The sequence below is a fragment of the Quercus suber genome, unplaced genomic scaffold, assembly GCF_002906115.3.
Source record: "Quercus suber isolate HL8 unplaced genomic scaffold, Cork oak 2.0 scaffold_240, whole genome shotgun sequence".
Taxonomy (NCBI): Eukaryota; Viridiplantae; Streptophyta; class Magnoliopsida; order Fagales; family Fagaceae; genus Quercus; species Quercus suber.
Genome location: NW_027069697.1, coordinates 490,965 through 508,980, shown reverse-complemented (window position 1 = coordinate 508,980; position 18,016 = coordinate 490,965). Strand labels below are relative to the sequence as shown.

Sequence of the window (18,016 nt, the reverse complement as noted above, 5' to 3'; positions counted from 1 at the left end):
TACTAGTCAAACTAGGAGTCCTATTACTAGTAGGAGTTTAATTACTACTAGTACAAGAAAGAGTCTTTATATATATTGCACTCAATGTATTCAAATGTAATAGATAGTTGATTTACAAAGTTATTGAATGTTTTGAGCATAGAGTCACGTTGGCGTTTGTGGCTTCTTTTCTTCCTCCTTTTCTCTTCTCTCTTTCTGTCTCTAGATATTGTTCATAGATATTGTTCATATAGCCCCTAAACACCCTAAATACACACCTAAACAAATTCCTCAATTTGTCCAACATCACAAGGGACTTCCTCTTGAATCAATTTAGCGAACACATCAATCACTAGAGCAAAGACTCATCAATCACTAGTGCAAAGAGTTACAGACTTAATGTTGATCTTGATGGAAACCTATAGTGATAGAAAACTCACTTGTGATTCCTCCACTTATTCTCAAATTAATTACAACTCCGTCATACATATCCTTAATCAACTTAATATACTCTAGAGGAACTGCTTTACTTTCTAAAAGCCACCACATAGTCAATGAAAACCATATGAAGATCTTTCCAGACCCCTCTACATTTTCCATTAGTAGTATAAGTAAGAAAATAGCTTCTATGATGGAACATTCAAGCATAAAACCAAATTGATTATTCGATATTCTTGTTTCACGTCTTAACTTATGTTCAATCACTCTTTCCCAATGTTTCATTGAGTGACTCGTAAGTTTAATTCAACAATAATTTGTACAATTTTGTATAACCCCCCCCCCCCTATTCTAGTAAATAAGTATTAAAGTACTTCTCCTCTACTCACTAGGCATTTTGCTAATACAAAAGATCTTGTTGAAAAGGCTTGTCAACCAGCATATACCCACATCACCCAAGTACTTCCAAACTTTAACATAGGGATCTCATACACTCCCACTACTTTTCCCATTTTTGTCCTTGTGATTTCATCCAATCCCATGCCTTTTCCCATTTTCATCCTCCTTAATGCATCATTTACCTTTATCGTTTGCCCAGATCACTCCAATCTTTCATATCATTTCCATTAAAAAATTTATCAAAACAACTTTATCATTTCTCTTTAATCTGCTCTTCTTTTAGTAACACCTTTTTTTTTTATAAGTTACTAACTTTATTGATATCAAAAAATGGGCATCCTAGTACACAAGAAGTGTACAGAGATCAACAATCAAGAATAAAAATTACAAGAATCAATAAAAACAAGAAGAGAAGAGAATGATTAGTTTCGCAAAACAGACAATTAATCCAATAAAGTTCAAAAGAAAAAAAGCTTGAGGTCGAGTATGGATCTCTCAATATCATCAAAACATCTACTATTTATTTCCTTCCAAAGACACAACATTAAGCAGTGGGGAATGATTCTCCATATATTCCCATTTTGATGACGACCAAACTAGCCTAGCCAACAAGCTAGAAGCCCGACAACTGATTGTGGCATAACCCAACTTACTCCAAATAAACCAAAAACCATAGACCACAAATCCATAGCAACCGGACAATGAAGAAAAAGATGGTCAACCGATTCACCATTACACTAGCACATATAACACCAATCCAATATCCAAATCTTCTTTTTTCTCAAATTGTCAATTGTCAAGCATTTTCTCAAAGCAGCAGTCTAGACAAAGAAAGCTACTTGAGCAAGAATCTTCTGCTACCAAATAATTTTCCATGGAAAACAAAAATCAATAGAGCCCGCAAGAAGACTATAATAATCTTTAACTATAAACCCCTTACTTCTATATGGTTTCCAACATATCTTACCACCCCCCCCCCCACCCACCACCCATTATTGATGAGCCATATATTGTAACCATAAAGCTCGACACAACATCCGATTCCCGAACATGAAAACCCCTAAAGAAGCTTACATCTCAAAAATGACCCCATTAGTGAACTTCATAAGCTCATCCACACTTACCTCCTTATTTCTGCAAAATCTAAACAATTCTTGATAACTGACAACAAGAAGTGTCTCCCCACACCAACGGTCATGCCAATAAAAAAAAAAATTGATAGGTAATTGATATTTTCATTAATAAAAAAGTAAATCATGTTCACGATGCTGAACAAACTGTACTTGAAACAAATTCCAAAAAAAAAAAAAACAAACACAGAAACAGATTGCAGGAAATCAAATACGAAAATACATTATGTAAAACCCCCAATACGAGACCACCCAAACAATGTCCCAACTAGCAAAGACTTCAAAAGATAAACAAAGTTCTCAACATCCTCAAAAGGCGGGTATTTTGTTCCTTCCAAATTAGCCACATCAAACAAGCTGGCACCATATTCCAAATCAAAGAAGAGTGTATCCCCGAATAATTCTCCCATGAACAAAGAAGAGAAACAACCATCCTTGCATCACCCATTGTATCCCAAACATCAAAAAAACTTCACTCCATAAGGCATGTGCGAACTTACAATGAAGTAAAAGTGATCCACTGTTTCTCCATCACAGCGCATAAACAACACTGATTAACCAAAGACAAGTTCCTTTTACAAGGTTATCAATAGTAAGAATACTATCCCAAGTTGCTATCCATAAAAAGAAAGAAAATCTTCTAGTTACCTTAGAACTCCAAATACACTTCCAAGGGAAAGGAATGGTAAGAGGAACAGATAAGGAATTATAGAATGAGCACACATCAAAAACACTATTCAGGTTTAACTTCCAAAACAAACTATCAACCCCCACACCCCTTGCATGTTGGAATAAATATGCTCGTAAAAAGCATCCACTCTCTCCATCTCCAAATCATCAGGAGCCCAATGGAATTAAATATTCCAACTCCTACTACCACCATCTGATGTAATAGTAATCAACTCAAAAATCCATGCGTCTTTACCGAAAGCATGAGAGAAAAGATCAAGGTAAATATCTTTTAAGGAATGTGTCCACACCAAATGTCATACCAGAATCGAATATGAAGACCCTCTGCCACCACATACAACACATGTCCAAAGAAACTCTCTACGCCTTTTCTAATATTCTTCCACATTCCACACCCCTGCAAACCTCTACCAACTCCAATGCACCAGCCTCCACTAGTCTCTCCATACCTGGTAGCTATAACCTAACCCATAAACAATTGGTTTCACATCCAAACTGCCATAACCATTTTCCAAGCATGCTTGATTAAACAAGCCAATCCTTCGTATCTCCAAACCTCTTGCCTCAACCGGCCAACACACCTTATTTCAAGCAACAAGTGGATATTTGAAAGCTTCCTCAGAACTTCCCCACAAGAAATTTCTTTGGATCCTTTCTAATCTATCCGCCACAACTTGAGGGATGTAAACAAGGATAAGAAATAGGTGGGAAGGCTTTGAAAANCAAATAAAGACGTTTCCAACCAAATAGCTTCTCCATTTTTTCTATAATAGGATTCCAAATTGATGGATCCTTAAAATGAGACCCAAGAGGCATACCCAAGTAAATCATGGGCAACCTACCAATATTGCAACCTAAAACACTAGCCAAAGCATTCAAACTCCCTACCACCCACTCCCTACCACCCCACGGGAACAATCTCACTCTTACCAATATTAACTTTCAACCATGTGATAGCCTTAAAGAAAATCATCACCATCCAAATATATAAAAGTTGCTCCCAAGATGCATCACAAAATAAGATAGTGTCATCAGCAAAAAGAATATGAGAAATATGCAAACCTCTTTGTGAATGACAATTCGCTTGAAAACCCCTAAGAAAGCCTCCCTCTTCCATTCTTTTCAACAGTCTACTCAAAACTTCCATCACCAACAAGAAAAGAAGAGAAGACAAAGAGTCCCCTTGGCGAAGGCCCCAAGCACTACCAAAAAAAACCCACTAGAGAGACATTAACAAGAACTGAAAAATGAACTGTAGAAATACAAAACTTCATCCACCTCCCTCCCTTCTCTCCAAAGCCCATCCTATCCAAAGCCCATCACCAATATCATATAGAATGTAACAAGATAAGGAAGGCCATCTAGACTAATATTTTTCCATAAACCAACACCATAAGGACCGGAAACAAAATTGGAACACCAACCACCCCATCTACAACCATATTTCACTTCTATCACTTTCCTCCACAAGGCATCCTTTTCAAGCCCAAATCTCCAAAGCCACTTCCCAAGCAAAGCTGCATTAAAAAGTCTCACTTTCCTAATCCCCAAGCCACCTAAAAATACAAGAGTACAAACAGCAACCCATTTAACCAGGAGAAATTTGGGTTCATCCCCTATCCCACCTCATAAGAAATTCCGCTGAATTTTTGCAATTCAATTAGCCACAGCATCATGGATAGGAAATAAAGATAGAAAATAAGTAGGTAAATTTGATAGAGTGCTTGTAATTAAAGTAACTCTACCTCTCTTGGAAAAATACTAAGCAAGCAACAAACGCTAGGGTGGGCAAGAGATAAAAAGTTGATCGAAGAGGTGTGATGGGTTGCTTAGAGCACTAGCATTGGATCTTTCTAAAAAAAACCTACTTTAAAGCATCAAGAAGTTTTTTTTTTTTTTTTTTTTGAAAAATACTTTAACGCATTAAGAAGTTACTTTATATACTTCAACTTACCATTTAACAATACACTTTGTTTTATCAAATGTCGTACTCCGGGTGTGGTGTATAAGTTAGACATTGAGAAAGCATATGATCATGTGAATTAGGACACTTTGTTTTATCTGTTGGAGAGGATGAGCTTTGGGGATAGATGGAGGAGATGGCTAAAGACTTGTGTCACTACCGTTCGCTTCTCCGTTTTGGTTAATGGATCTCCTATTGGTTTCTTTGGTAGCTCTAAAGGTCTTAGACAAGGTTATCATTTGTCTCCCCTTCTCTTTCTTTTGATCATGGAGGTTTTAAGTCGTATCCTGAAGAAAACCGAGAAAGGAGGTTTCATTCAAGGTTTTCATGCAGGTCTTATTATTTCTACTGGTATCCGTATTTCTCACCTATTATTTGCTGATGATACCATTATTTTCTGTGATGCCTCTAGAGAGCAGATTCTTTCTATTAGGCTAGTTTTGACTTATTTTCAAGCTTTTACTGGTTTGAAGGTGAATGTGGGGAAAAGTGAAATTGTCCATATTGGGAAGGTGAGTAACATTAAGTCTTTGGCTAATATTCTTCAATGCAGAGTGGGCAGTTTGTCTATGCTTTACTTGGGTATGCCATTGGGAACCTTATATAAAACAACCTCTATTTGGAATCCGATCCTTGAGAGGATGGAAAAGAAGCTTTCAAGCTGGAAGTGGCTTTATTTGTCAAAGGGTGGTAGACTCACTTTGCTAAAAAGTACCCTTTCAAGCCTTCCGACTTATTATCTTTCCCTTTTTACTATCCCTAAAACTATGGCTACTAGATTGGAACGCATTCAGAGGAACTTCTTGTGGGGTTCATCAGTTGAGCGTTTCAAATATCTTTTGGTGGCTTGGGAAAAGGTTTGCCTACCGCACAAGTTGGGTGGGTTAGGAATTCAGAATTTGGCGTCTTTTAATCAGGCCCTACGTGGGAAATGGTTCTGGAGGTATGGCCATGAAACCACTCATCTGTGGCAAAGGGTCATAGCCATGAAATATGGGGAGGGAAAGGGGGTTGGTGCACTAGAGCTAGTAGAAGGGCTCATGGTTGTAGGTTATGGCAGAGTATTAGTGAACAGTGGGATACTTTCACTAAGCATTTCTCTTTTGTGGTGGGGGATGGTTCTCGTATTATTTTTTGACATGATAAGTGGACTGGGAATGTTCCTTTCAAAATTCTTTATCCTTAATTATTTTTGTGCTCAGCCAATAAGGAGGCTGGTATTTCTAAAGTGTTAAGCCCTACAGTGGGTGATATTGACAGAGTATGGAGCTTAACATTTTATAGGGAATTCAATGATTGGGAGTTAGCGGCTTCCTAGTCCCTACTTTATTTCATCCAAACCCGAATTCTTAGGGGTGGAGGGTGTGACAGGCTTTGTTGGGATCTTAAAGGAAGTAGGAAGTTCGATATTTGGTCTTTTTATCATAAAGATTCAAAATGCAACTCCTTCCACTTTCCCTTGGAAGGGCATTTGGAAAGCTAAGATTCCTAAAATGGTGGCTATTTTCACATGGTCAGCAGCTCATGGTCAGATTCTTACCTTGGATAACCTTATGCTTTGTGGTCGCCCTTTGGAAAATAGTTGTTGTATGTGCTGTTGTAATGCGGAATCTGTGGATCACCTGTTACTTTTTTGTCCGATAGCTCATTCTTTGTGGATGTACATGCTTCAGCTATTTGGGATCGATTGGGTCATGCCAGGTTCAATTATGGACTTATTATTTTGTTGGTATAATTGGCTTGGGAAGCATTGTTCTAATATTTGGAATTTGGTCCTAGGCTATTTATTGTGGACCATTTGGACCGAACGGAATCGGCGGTCTTTTGAGGATGAGGGGAAAACTGTGGTTCAGTTATTACAGCTTTGCCAACAGACTCTCTTTGATTGGTCTCGTTGTTGAGGTTTCTCGGATTGTTCTACCCTTATGGATTTTCTTTCGTCTATTAGAATAGATTAAGGGCTGCTTCTGTCTTTTTGTTCCTTTTTTCCTTTGTTCACTACCGTGAACTCTAAAAACCATCTTCATTCTCTCTCTCTCTCTCTCTCTCTCTCTCTCTCTCTCTCCAATTCAACGTTTTTCTTCTTCTCAAAACCCAAATTAGCTAAACAAGATAAACCCAACAAATCAAACATCAAACACAAATCAAACATCAAACCCAAAACAACCAAACCAAATCCAACATCCAAACAGATCAAACACAAATCAGCTGAAAATCAACCCCAGCAACCACCACCCACAACCTACCATCACCCCTAACCTTGAGAGAATCGGCAAAACCTTTTATGAAACCCTAAAAGCTAATATGCCTAAATCGAAACCCTAACCTACTTAGGTCGAAGATGACCCAAACAAAAACCCTTCAATTTTGAGACGAGGACAAAGAGGAGAGAGAGCAAAAATATCAATGAAGCAATAGAGCTTCAGTGAGGGAATTTGTGAAAGGAAATTGGTAGAGAGAACAATACCCAAGCTTTCAGTAGAGAGAGACAGAGAGGAGAAGAAAAGGAGCGACATAGAGTGACGGGTGAGAGAGGAGAACGATTAGTTTATTATTAGAAGAGAGAGAACATTAATAAAAAAAAGAGAGAAAAAATATATCATTTATTGTTGTACACTTCTATTAGTAGAAGCACATTGTAGCTCATGTCAAATTTTTTTGGCATTTGAGACATCCAATGGAGGTGATTTTTTGTGTTTCGTGTGCTAAATGCTAAACATTTAGCATTTAGAACATCCAATACTAGTGCTCTTATGAGTCATTGACACACTGATCTGTTGGTTGAGAGCATATGAGGTTTGCCGAACATCGCAACACAATGGCCCAGAGAGAGAGAGAGTAGAAGGCCAGTTGTTTAGGGAGAAATTTGCATGTTGAAGGTTCAATCTGCTAGCGATGACTATGAGCATGCCAAGTAAGCAAATCAAAGCATTTTTCTCTTAATTTTTTTAGCCAATCATGTTGCTACCTTGTCCCTGCCATGCCCCAATTAAAAAATGAATTTTTTGTTTAGACACTCCATAGACACATGCAGCAAGTACGGACACATACACCGGCATGGGAATGACACGGAGGCACAACATTTAAAAAAAAAAAAAAAAAAAGGACACATGTACAGCGGAACACGTCTAATAAATAATTATCTAATATATTGTTAAGCATTTATTTTTCATATAATGTAAAACACAATATCAATCTAAAAGCAATAATGGACAATAAAGTGATTTCATGACTATTAAAAGATGTTTAGAACAAACCATGAATAACTATATTTATTAATTTTCAAACGCATTGTTACCAATAGAGCATGAATGCTCTCTTTATTTTGTGAAAAGGTACTTGATTCCTCTTAATCCAGTTTTGTCCCTCCCATGCCTCATAATTCCCTTTTTTTTTAAAGGACATAGTTAGGACACGCACACAAAAGTGTCCAAGACGTGTCACGTGTCCAACATGAATACAACACCCCAAATGAAGTGCATGTGCTTCATAGACATGCGGGCATGTTCAAGCCATGTTCGACACGAACGCACAAGCCATTTTGCTGGGTTTGTGCTCCATGGCAATGATGCCCCAAATTGATTGGATTTTTATTTTTTTTAGAAAGAGATTTGATTGAATATTGATTATGCGTTGTGTGGGATATTGATAGTGCATTAGTAGGTTATTGATTGTGTTGTGTGGGTCATTGACTATGTGTTGTGTGTGTTCTAACCACCGCATCAAGCATATCCTAGGTTGATTTGGGTTTTATAAATTGCCATCAAGAACCTTAAAACTGTAAATACACTAAACCTTTTGGAGAATAGCATAGTTGTAGCTAATACTTTTTATTAAGTCGTTACAAATGGTATCAGAGCCAACCTAGTAACTTTGTGAGGGCTTGGAGCATTGCCCGTAACATGGCTGTAACATGGCCCTAACAAGAACATCAAGGATTTAAGTAAAGGAATTTGTAATTCCCCAGATTGATTGGACATTGATTGAGTGTATGTCGTGTGGGTGTGTTGCAAATCCCACATCAAGCACATACAGGGCTAATCTAGGCTTTATAAACTACAAGAAGTCCCATTGTGACTACTAATCCTTTTGCAATATAGCACAAATGAGGTTAACACATTTCCTTGGGTCATTACCATAGCCACCTCCTAAATACACCATTTTTTGTCGTTTCTTCTCCTCAAATACCTCCCTCAAAGGCTACCAAACACACCTTGTGGGATCCAAGATGAAATGAACACTAACCAAAACTTAGCATATTGGAGGAGACCAGGGGAGGCTCAACCAAAAGGGAAAAAGGCCACAATAGACATCGCCATGCTCTAACAACATCCATGGCCAAAATAAGAGATCAAAGAGAAGTGTGTAAAGCACCACTTCAAGGCCTTCATCGTCAGCAACAATGGCAACAATTAACTTATAGAACATTTTGACTGATATGTTAATAACAAACCAAAACCACCAAAAGCTTTCTTAACAAGACGATATATGAAGAGAGACAAAATTAGAGTTCAATAAGAGAGGGATATAGGTCAAGGCAAGGCTAGGCCGAATCATGATTGTCCCAACCCCATTCCTATTCCATTAAAACTTTTGGTTTGAGCAAGGAATTTTGGTATCGGAGAAGATGAAATTAGTTTTCCATCCTTAATGAGGTGGTTTACACATTGATGAAAGAAAAAAAGAGGGGCAACTGTGAGAGTACAAAGAAACGAGTTTTTTAAGAATAGAACATCATTAAAATATATATATATATATGTATATTAATAATTTCAATATTAATTTTATATATAATGTTAAGATGGATAAGCAAGAATATACAAAAATATAAGATTTAGAACGAAGGAATCCTCTTATAGATAGGGCTAGCCCTTATTAATGATAAATGGTGTAGAGTCGCTTGAGATGATTTAATCATATTCAGATGAGAGAAATTTTGTAAGAAATAATGAGTTGATCCAAGTTTAAGAAACGAGAAAAACCAAAAATAACATTAGTAGAAGTATTAAAAATGAACATGTCAATTAGGGAAGTAACACAATATGACTTCAAATAGAATAAAATTGAAAGAAAAAAAATACATGTGGTCGTACTTAGCTAATTTGTCAAGGATCCATAGCTAACCCAAAAAACTTGGGACTCAGGCTTAGGCTTTGTTGTTGATGACAAAAGGCAAGGCAAGACAAGTCTCATCTTCGAAGCAAGATGGGAGAATTTTCTGATCATTGAGTTCAACCATACCAATTCCATGGTTGATATGAAAATTTTCAACCAAGACAAAACAAATTTACAACAAACTTTGGGAATTTCATAGGGATGAAAAGAGAGATGGAAGGAGAAGGTATATCATACATCGAATATATGCACCTACATTCTTACAACATGCAAATTTGCATGGCTATGAGATCTACACATTGTTAGAAGAATATAGAGTAGAAAGTATCTCACGCATGAATATATGCACCTTCCTTCTTACAAGGTGTAGATTTCACATGACTATGAGGTCTACACATGGTGAAAAGAATAATACCTGTATACAATGCATAAGATAATATTGGAGGGAAGAAGTATGAAACAATAATTGAAGACAAATTACTATTTTTTGAAGAGGAAAGAGGAAAAAAATGCACAAGTAATTGATATTGTTAAAGATAACAAAGATTTCAAGTCATTTCAAAATTAATGAATCTTTTTATCTATCCATTTTCCATCATCTCTCCTCAACCTCTTATTGTCTCTAATTTTTAATAATTTACTAATAGTTTCTTTCTTCACACAAGGCACCAAGAGCACTTGGGCACCCTTCCTTGCAAGACAGTTCTCAAGGGTAAATTCTAGTTATGCGTTTCTAAATTTGGTATCAAAGCCAACCACTACGTTAAATAATTAGATATAGCTCATTGAGTATGGGATCAAATGAGTTGCTGCTTTGTTGTTAGATTTCGAAGGAGACAACCTGGATGCTAGACTAAAATAAATGATAGATAAGTAGAGCCGCCAAAAAAAAAAAAAAGAAGACTACCATCAGATCTATGAGCCGTTATGGACGTTCACATGGTAAGCTTAACTATGTGTTTATAAGTTCTTAGACACCCCTCACCCTTGCAAACCAATACCCATAATTTCTTATCAAACACTTACTCTTAAAAGAAATAAGAATAAGAACCAAGAACATACAACAACAACAACAACAAAACTCAGGTGGAACTTACCCTTGAGAGTAAGTGAGCCATCGTGGATGATCACATAGTAAGCTTAACTATGTATTTATAAGCTTTTAGACACCCTCTCCCAATTTATAAAGATAAGTTCTACCCATGAGTTCTTAACAATAAAAGAAATAAGAATAAGAACCAAGAACATGCAACAACAACAAAACTTAGTCTTATAATTTTGGGTTGGTTATATATATATAAATTAATTATTTTTCTATCTATTTATAAAAAATTAGGTTGAAATTTTTTTAAAATGATGTGCTTAGATAGTAGGATTTGGATATATAAATTTGAATTTGAGTGATTAAAATCTAAATATTGACATGATTTTAAAGCTTTAAAACCCTTGAATTTGAGATATATCTAAATTCAATAGATTTGAAATCAAGAAATTTAAAATCTATTGATTTAAAATCAAAATCTAAAGCCAAGTTAAAGATTCCAAACTCAACCTAAATGATTCAAAGACTTTGCTTTTCTTCAATTTCCCTTCAAATTTTGAAGAAATAGTTGAAAGAAATGAGGAAATAGAGAAGGTACCTTGAGAGATCAAAACCCCAACCCCCCTTTCGTGGTAATGAGCTTGTGTTCTTCGCCGTCGCTGCTCAGATCTATAGGTTCTTCGGTTTGTCGAAAATGAAGGAGTTGCAAGTCTAAGGGAAACCGCTTGGGAATTTATAGTGAAGCAGAAGGGTAATTTCGTAAACATACTACTTAGGGTTAGCGCAACTGATTTCATTGCCTGCGCCTGAAGGTTCGCGTTCGCGCAGGTTTTCAAAATGCATTTGTGCAGTTAGCTTACTAATTTCACGCGACCGTGATCCAGGTTGGAAGGGGGAACAGACCAGTTATATACATTCTTTGGCACTCAAAATTGGCAAAAATAAATATCTTTGGTTTCAATATTTTGGCTTTACTTTTAATTTTGTTCTTAAATTTTTAAAACTTTACCTTCTCAAAAAATAAAAAATTTAAACCTTTTATATTTATAGGATTGGTTAAGTTATATCTACAATAATTCTAATTAATATTACACCATTTAATAATTTGTTATATAATTCATATTTTAAAATTTTCATCATTGAATTATATGTTTATATGTTATTAACAATCATGTTAATTTTCATGTCAATTGGATGTTATTTACTATTTAATCCATAAACTCATTTTTTATATATTATTTTAAACTACAAAAAGTTGAATTTAAAAAATTCATTGATGACATGACTATTAATTTTTTATCATCTTGAAAATTTGCAAGTATTGAAAATATACGAAAATAATGTAATATAATGGTAGATTTGTCAAAATTTGCAACCAATTAAAAAATATTGAGTAATGTAATATTGTTTAGAGTTACATCAAGTTTAGAGTTCAAGTTACACCTAATCTAACTTTAATTATTGTTACACCACTTAATATTTTTTAATTAGATGTGAATTTTGAAAAAATCACTGTTACATTATATTATATTTATATATTTTTTATGCTTACAAAGTCTCAAGGTGATCAAAGATTAATAATTATAACATTAATCAATTATTTAAATTCAAATTTTTGTAGCTAAAAATTGTTAAGTTATGATTTTTCTCATAATATTAGTGTTGGCTTCTTTAATGATAAAAAGTGTTGTAATTGTATAAATTTGTTTTCTTATATTTTTATGGGATTTTATTGTATTAGGTTTAGTATTAAGTTGATGAAGACTCAAACTTAAATGAAGATCAAGTGGATTTCACGAAAAGCTCGCGAGAAGTTAACCCACAAAGTAACCACGTGAGAAATACATGACTGAAAGCTAAAGAGTCGTGCCAGGTTATCAATTTCGCGACTGTCACACGGGTAAGGCCTTCTTACGAGGTACTCGCGAAACATTCTACCTGAAATATTTTTAAGAGTGACCTTCTTACCCTTTACCCATATTATATATACCCTCATTACTTACAAAAGAATAAGGAGACCATTCAGAGAAAAAAACTCTAGATAAGTTTTCTACAACACACGCACCCATCTTTTAGAGAGAGTTACTCATCCTTAGTAAGAAATCATTCTAGCATCTTCTCCTTCCCTCTCTTATCGTCATACCTTGAGAGGAGATTTATACCCAAATATAACCCACACCTTTTAGCAAACTGGATGCTAACGTTCTTTTGAGCCTAAATACATATCCTTTCATTTTAATCCAAATCATTTCTCCTGACCAGAAATAAGCTTGAGATCTTTAAGAGATGACCAAAAAAAAAAAAAAAAAAAGGTAAATTGAAAACTTGAAAGGGCAATCTATGCAAAAGAAGAATAAACAAATTTGAGTGTGAGAGAGTTTGCTAGATTGAAAACTCAAAAGGACAGTCTGAGCAAAAGTTAAGGAAAACAAAAAAAACGGACACAATGTTTTTGAACAACATGATGACCTGATCCTTCCTTGAGGAGGTACATAGGTAATCATACTCAATTTAGTCACATCTTTTAAAAATATATCATCCTTTGGAGAAATAAGTTTCTTGATTTGTACCCCCTTGACATCAACATGTCGATTCATTATCGTGAAGGCGGGATATGCGATACTCAATCTCCCTAAAGAGTGGTTTTGGACTCAAAGTCGGCGCGAGCCTAGGAGTATGTCAAGTCTCTTAAAAAAGGACGAAGGAGTCGTCACCTGTTTCAATAACCAAACATGACTCCATAAAAGTCTTTCTACCAGACTAGGTTTGAAGTTAGGGTACAAGATGGGAAGAGGCTAGGCACCCCAGGCCTGCCCAGCCATAACTAACCTTCATATATCATTGCGTATTGGATGGAGTGTAAGTTGACCTAAAGGCTCAAAAAAGTGCGTGCTTGCATCAAAAGCTTAGGTGTAGGTCTACGTGTCATGTAAGACAAGCAAGGGAAAGCATATAAACATGTGATCATAGAAGCATAGGCATGTAAAGAGTTAAACAAGTCATGGCATTAGAATATAGATATGATGAAGATCTGAACAACAACACTCAAGTGTGTGTGTGTGTGTATATGTATACCCAATCATACATGTGCATGGGCACATGTATGTGGATACTAACCAAGATTGCAAGTTTTACTCCAAATGATGATTATGTCTTATAAAAGGGGATATTTAATTGAAATGAAGTCTTCGTTTTGTTGATGTCTTCCCTATGTGTATGTGTATACCCATTAATACATGTGCATGGGCACGTGTATGTGGATACTAACCAAGATTGCAAGTTTTACTTCAAATGATGATTATGTCTTATAAAATGGGATATGTAATTGAAATAAAGTCTTCATTTTGTTGATGTCTTCCCTATATTAAACTTAGATTATATTGATTCACCATTAGTGATCTTGTATTTTTTAAGGCTTGACTAAGATTTGATTAATAAAGATAGAGTTAACTTGACTTTTGTGTTACCATTTAAGTCTAAGTTGTTTACCTTAATTACATTAAAGTTTGTCAAGATACTTTCCTTATGTTACCTTAATTACCTCATTCTCATCGCAATCACCCAATCAAAGAAACTCAAGCTTAACTTAAGGAATTTGCTCAGTCTCATTCCAAAAAATCCCCAAGAACATCCAAAAATCTACACTAGGGCAATTTTATTTTTGGATGATAGCTTGTTTAGGAGCCGTGACGCTACCTACAAAAGGCAATGATACACAAATTCACAAGAATAGGTATAGATCAAAGCATACATGACTCTTTTACAAAATTCTCAAGGCATAGGTTTAATTGGCTATATCTAATTATCACATTTTAGGATTAATTAACTAGATTTAATTATTCGACCTCACATGCATAGGTTTAATTGGCTAAATCTAATTATCACAAGCTATGATTAATTAACTAGATTTAATTATCGACCTTTCATTTGCATAAGATTAATGAATTATATCTAATTATCACATGCTATGATTAATTAACTAGATTTAATTATCCACCTTTCACATGCATAGGATTAACTGGCTAGATCTAATTATCACATGTTGAGATTAATTAACTAGATTTAATTATCAAATTTTCACATGCTATGATTAATTAACTAGATTTAATTATCCAACCTCGCATGAATAGGATTAATTAGCAAGATTTGATGATCACATGATAGGATTAATTAACTAGATTTAATTATCCAACCTCTTCACATGAGCCTAGAATGAATTAATTAGATTTAATTATTCACATGCTAGAATTAATTAACTAAATTTTACCACCCCCTTCAAGATATAGACTTTTATAAACAACAAAAACCTCTTTCATCACCCTTTTCTCATGATACAGACATCTTCCTTTTAAAATAAATAAATTATATAAAAAAAAAAACAATAAAAAGAACATCCCATCATGCCGTGTTTTTGTTACTAACATTTTGTAAAGAAAGGTGACTTGAGGGCACACCAAAAGAGAGCACATAAATGAAGATCAAGTTGATAATGTGAAAACTCTCCAAGGTCTTGTTTCCTCCTCCTGTGCAAATAATTCCAACTTTTTTGTCATTGAGATATATGTCTGAAGCAACCTGATTTTGGTCTAAGTGTGAAACACATTTTCTTAAAAAGACGCAAGAATTGAGATAGACAAAATACAACTTTAAATTCTTTGTCCAACACTTATTGTTTCAATAAATATTAGGCGAAGAAGGCATAATTGTTGATACCGCATTTTGTCTGACTTCGATTAACGTGTCAAAATACTGGTTTAAGCCCTAAAAGAAAAGTTTGTGTCTTTAAACATAAAAAAATTCATAATTATGTTAAAAAATTCTATCTATCTCGATTGGATGTTAGATAATTCATTTTAATGATTCAAGAGTTCAAAATCACAAATTTATCATTTTTGGCTAAGTTTGACAAACATTAACTAACCCTAATTGGGACTAGTAAAAAAGTTAACTGAAAATTTGACAGTCCAATTGAGATAATTTTTTTCCCATCTTAAACACCATAAAATTCCCTTTAAAACAAGAGCGCACGGGCCAAAATCAGAGTTGAAATGGATGAAATATCATACAAACATAGAAATCCATATTAAAATGTAAAGTTGTGATTTACAACTATGTTTTTATGTTGGTTTTAATTCCGTGTCAAATTTGATTGTATTTTTGTTCAATCATTTCCCCATATTTTTTGTAGGATTTAATGTAAGGGTAAAGAGATTGGTGAAATTCTGTGAAGATGAAGAATTTGTGACTGGCTTGTGAGTGCCAACTCACGAAAGGCCATATGAGAAGCACATGCTGGAATATGAAGAGTCTCTTAGTCAGGCTGGATTTCGCGAGTCACTTTGTGACTCAAGCCAAGTCACGAAACTCTCTACTTGTAGCTTTTTGAGTGTGCTTTTTTCTCGTACCTTTACCAACACTATATAAGCCCTCATTACCCACGAAATTGTAAGGAGTTTTTCCAAGAAACTTTAGAGAGAAAACCCAGCTACACACTTGAGAGTTAGAGATTTGTATACCCATAATCATATACACAATTTCTCTAAAGTTTTCTTTTACTCCTACCTCTTTGTCTACACATGCTTAAGAGGTTCTTAGCTCAAACACTTGTCTTACTCAATCTGAGTGTTGAGAGAAGTTTTGGTGCATATGGGAAGCATTAGAAGAAGCCATTGAGTGGTGAATGCAATTTGGAGCTAATTGCGGGATTTAGATAACTAGTGAAGACATGGCTCCATGAAGCCCGTTGGTAGTTAGAACTTGGAGATACATTAGGTAGATTAGGATTGGAGGGTCTTTTTGATATTCGTGTACTCTAACTTTATTCACAAGTGGATCGATTTCGGCTTGGAGGGCCGCGAAGAGGTTTTTTGCCGAGTACTTCGGTTTCCTCTTTGATAACACATCTCAATATTATCTTGTGTTTGTATCTCTCTTTCCTACTTTTTAAGATTTACATTTATTGTTTATTGTACATGCTTATGCCTTAAAGTAGTGTTCTAGTTTTATTATGACTCATTTACTCTTATTCCGCACTTAGTTAAGTTAGAGTCAAAGTAATCAAGCCATAATTTAAAATTGGAGGTTGAAATTAGCTATAGTGTTTCACACTATTTGAGCTTTCAAAAATACTATTTCATTATATTTTAAGTTAAAAGGCCATTTTGGGGGCGTTTTCGCTCAATAAGCTGTACAAATTTAGCCACAACAAATGTGAACAACCTAGAACACATTAAAGTATGATGGATTAGATACTCTACAAAAAAAGGACTCGACTATATCTCCTTTGGATTAGGAGGAATTCATTTTCCAAGAAAAGTGCTACATAATTTTCTACGCTGAGTCATCTCCATTTCGAGCACGATATCTTAGCAACTATAGCTCAAAATTAGATGAGGCCAGAACCGATGGAAAGTAGAAACCATACCTTTCCAATGATGTCTAGTTTGAAGAAATCTAAGCTCCCGAAAACCTCCAAACAACAACACAAAAAAATGGTTGAAAAATGGAAAAAATCAGAAAATCAAGAAAGGAAGATTGAAGGGCTTCTAGAAGAAACGATGAGGTGGCAAGAAGATCCCACTAGGGGCCTACCTTAGAGGGATCCTATTTCCCCCTTAATTTTGTATAAATAACCCCATCCCTCTTAGAATTTTCATGCACAAAAATTTCTTTTTCTACGTAACCTGTCTACAATTCTCTCTAAGCCTCTCTTCTGTTTCTTTCCTTCTCTATAACAGATATAAAAGCTCTCAAACTCAGAAAATCCAGCCCCTTTTTGCTCCCAAAAACCTATAAACAAGCCTCCAAAGTTCTTTGTTAGAGCTAGGGTAGTGTAGCTACTACCCTAACTCCCTTTCATTTTTCCTTTTTCTAGTATTTATATTCTAAATCTATGAAGTTTATTTATTTTTCATGCTCTTTCATTATTCTTGTCATTTAAATTTATGCTCTTTACATTTATGCCATTTACTTTCATTGCTCTTTAAATTAATGTCATTTACTTTTCTTGTCATTTATATTATTGTCTTTATTCTTCTTTTGTTTGAAGGCTATGTTTTCCTTTATATATGATTATGGGTACATGCTATGTGTGAAAGTTTCCACCTTTTGCATATAGACATACTAAATCTCATGGAATTAAAGGAAAAACCAACATTACATCTTGGTGAATCTTTATATTCTAAATCAATATGGTGAATGGAGGTTCATCATTTTTGTCAGACCATGAGCTATGCTATTCCACCTCAAAACTAATATTAT

At 34.9% G+C, this 18,016-nt stretch overlaps 1 protein-coding gene across 3 annotated transcripts in view; it reads right to left on the bottom strand.

Moving 5' to 3' along the window:
• The window catches only part of LOC111998443 (uncharacterized), a 31,810-nt gene extending 20,156 nt beyond the window's left edge, over positions 1-11,654 (bottom strand). The window contains exon 1 of one of the 3 annotated variants that reach the window (XM_065780589.1): positions 11,355-11,654. In XM_065780589.1, the coding sequence (XP_065636661.1) occupies positions 11,355-11,553 (199 nt within the window). In that variant the 5' untranslated portion in view covers positions 11,554-11,654. The remainder of the gene's footprint in view (positions 1-11,354) is intronic. The other 2 variants (XM_024030534.2, XM_024030536.2) reach the window with 2 other exon arrangements.
• Between the last annotated feature and the right edge of the window lie 6,362 nt (positions 11,655-18,016).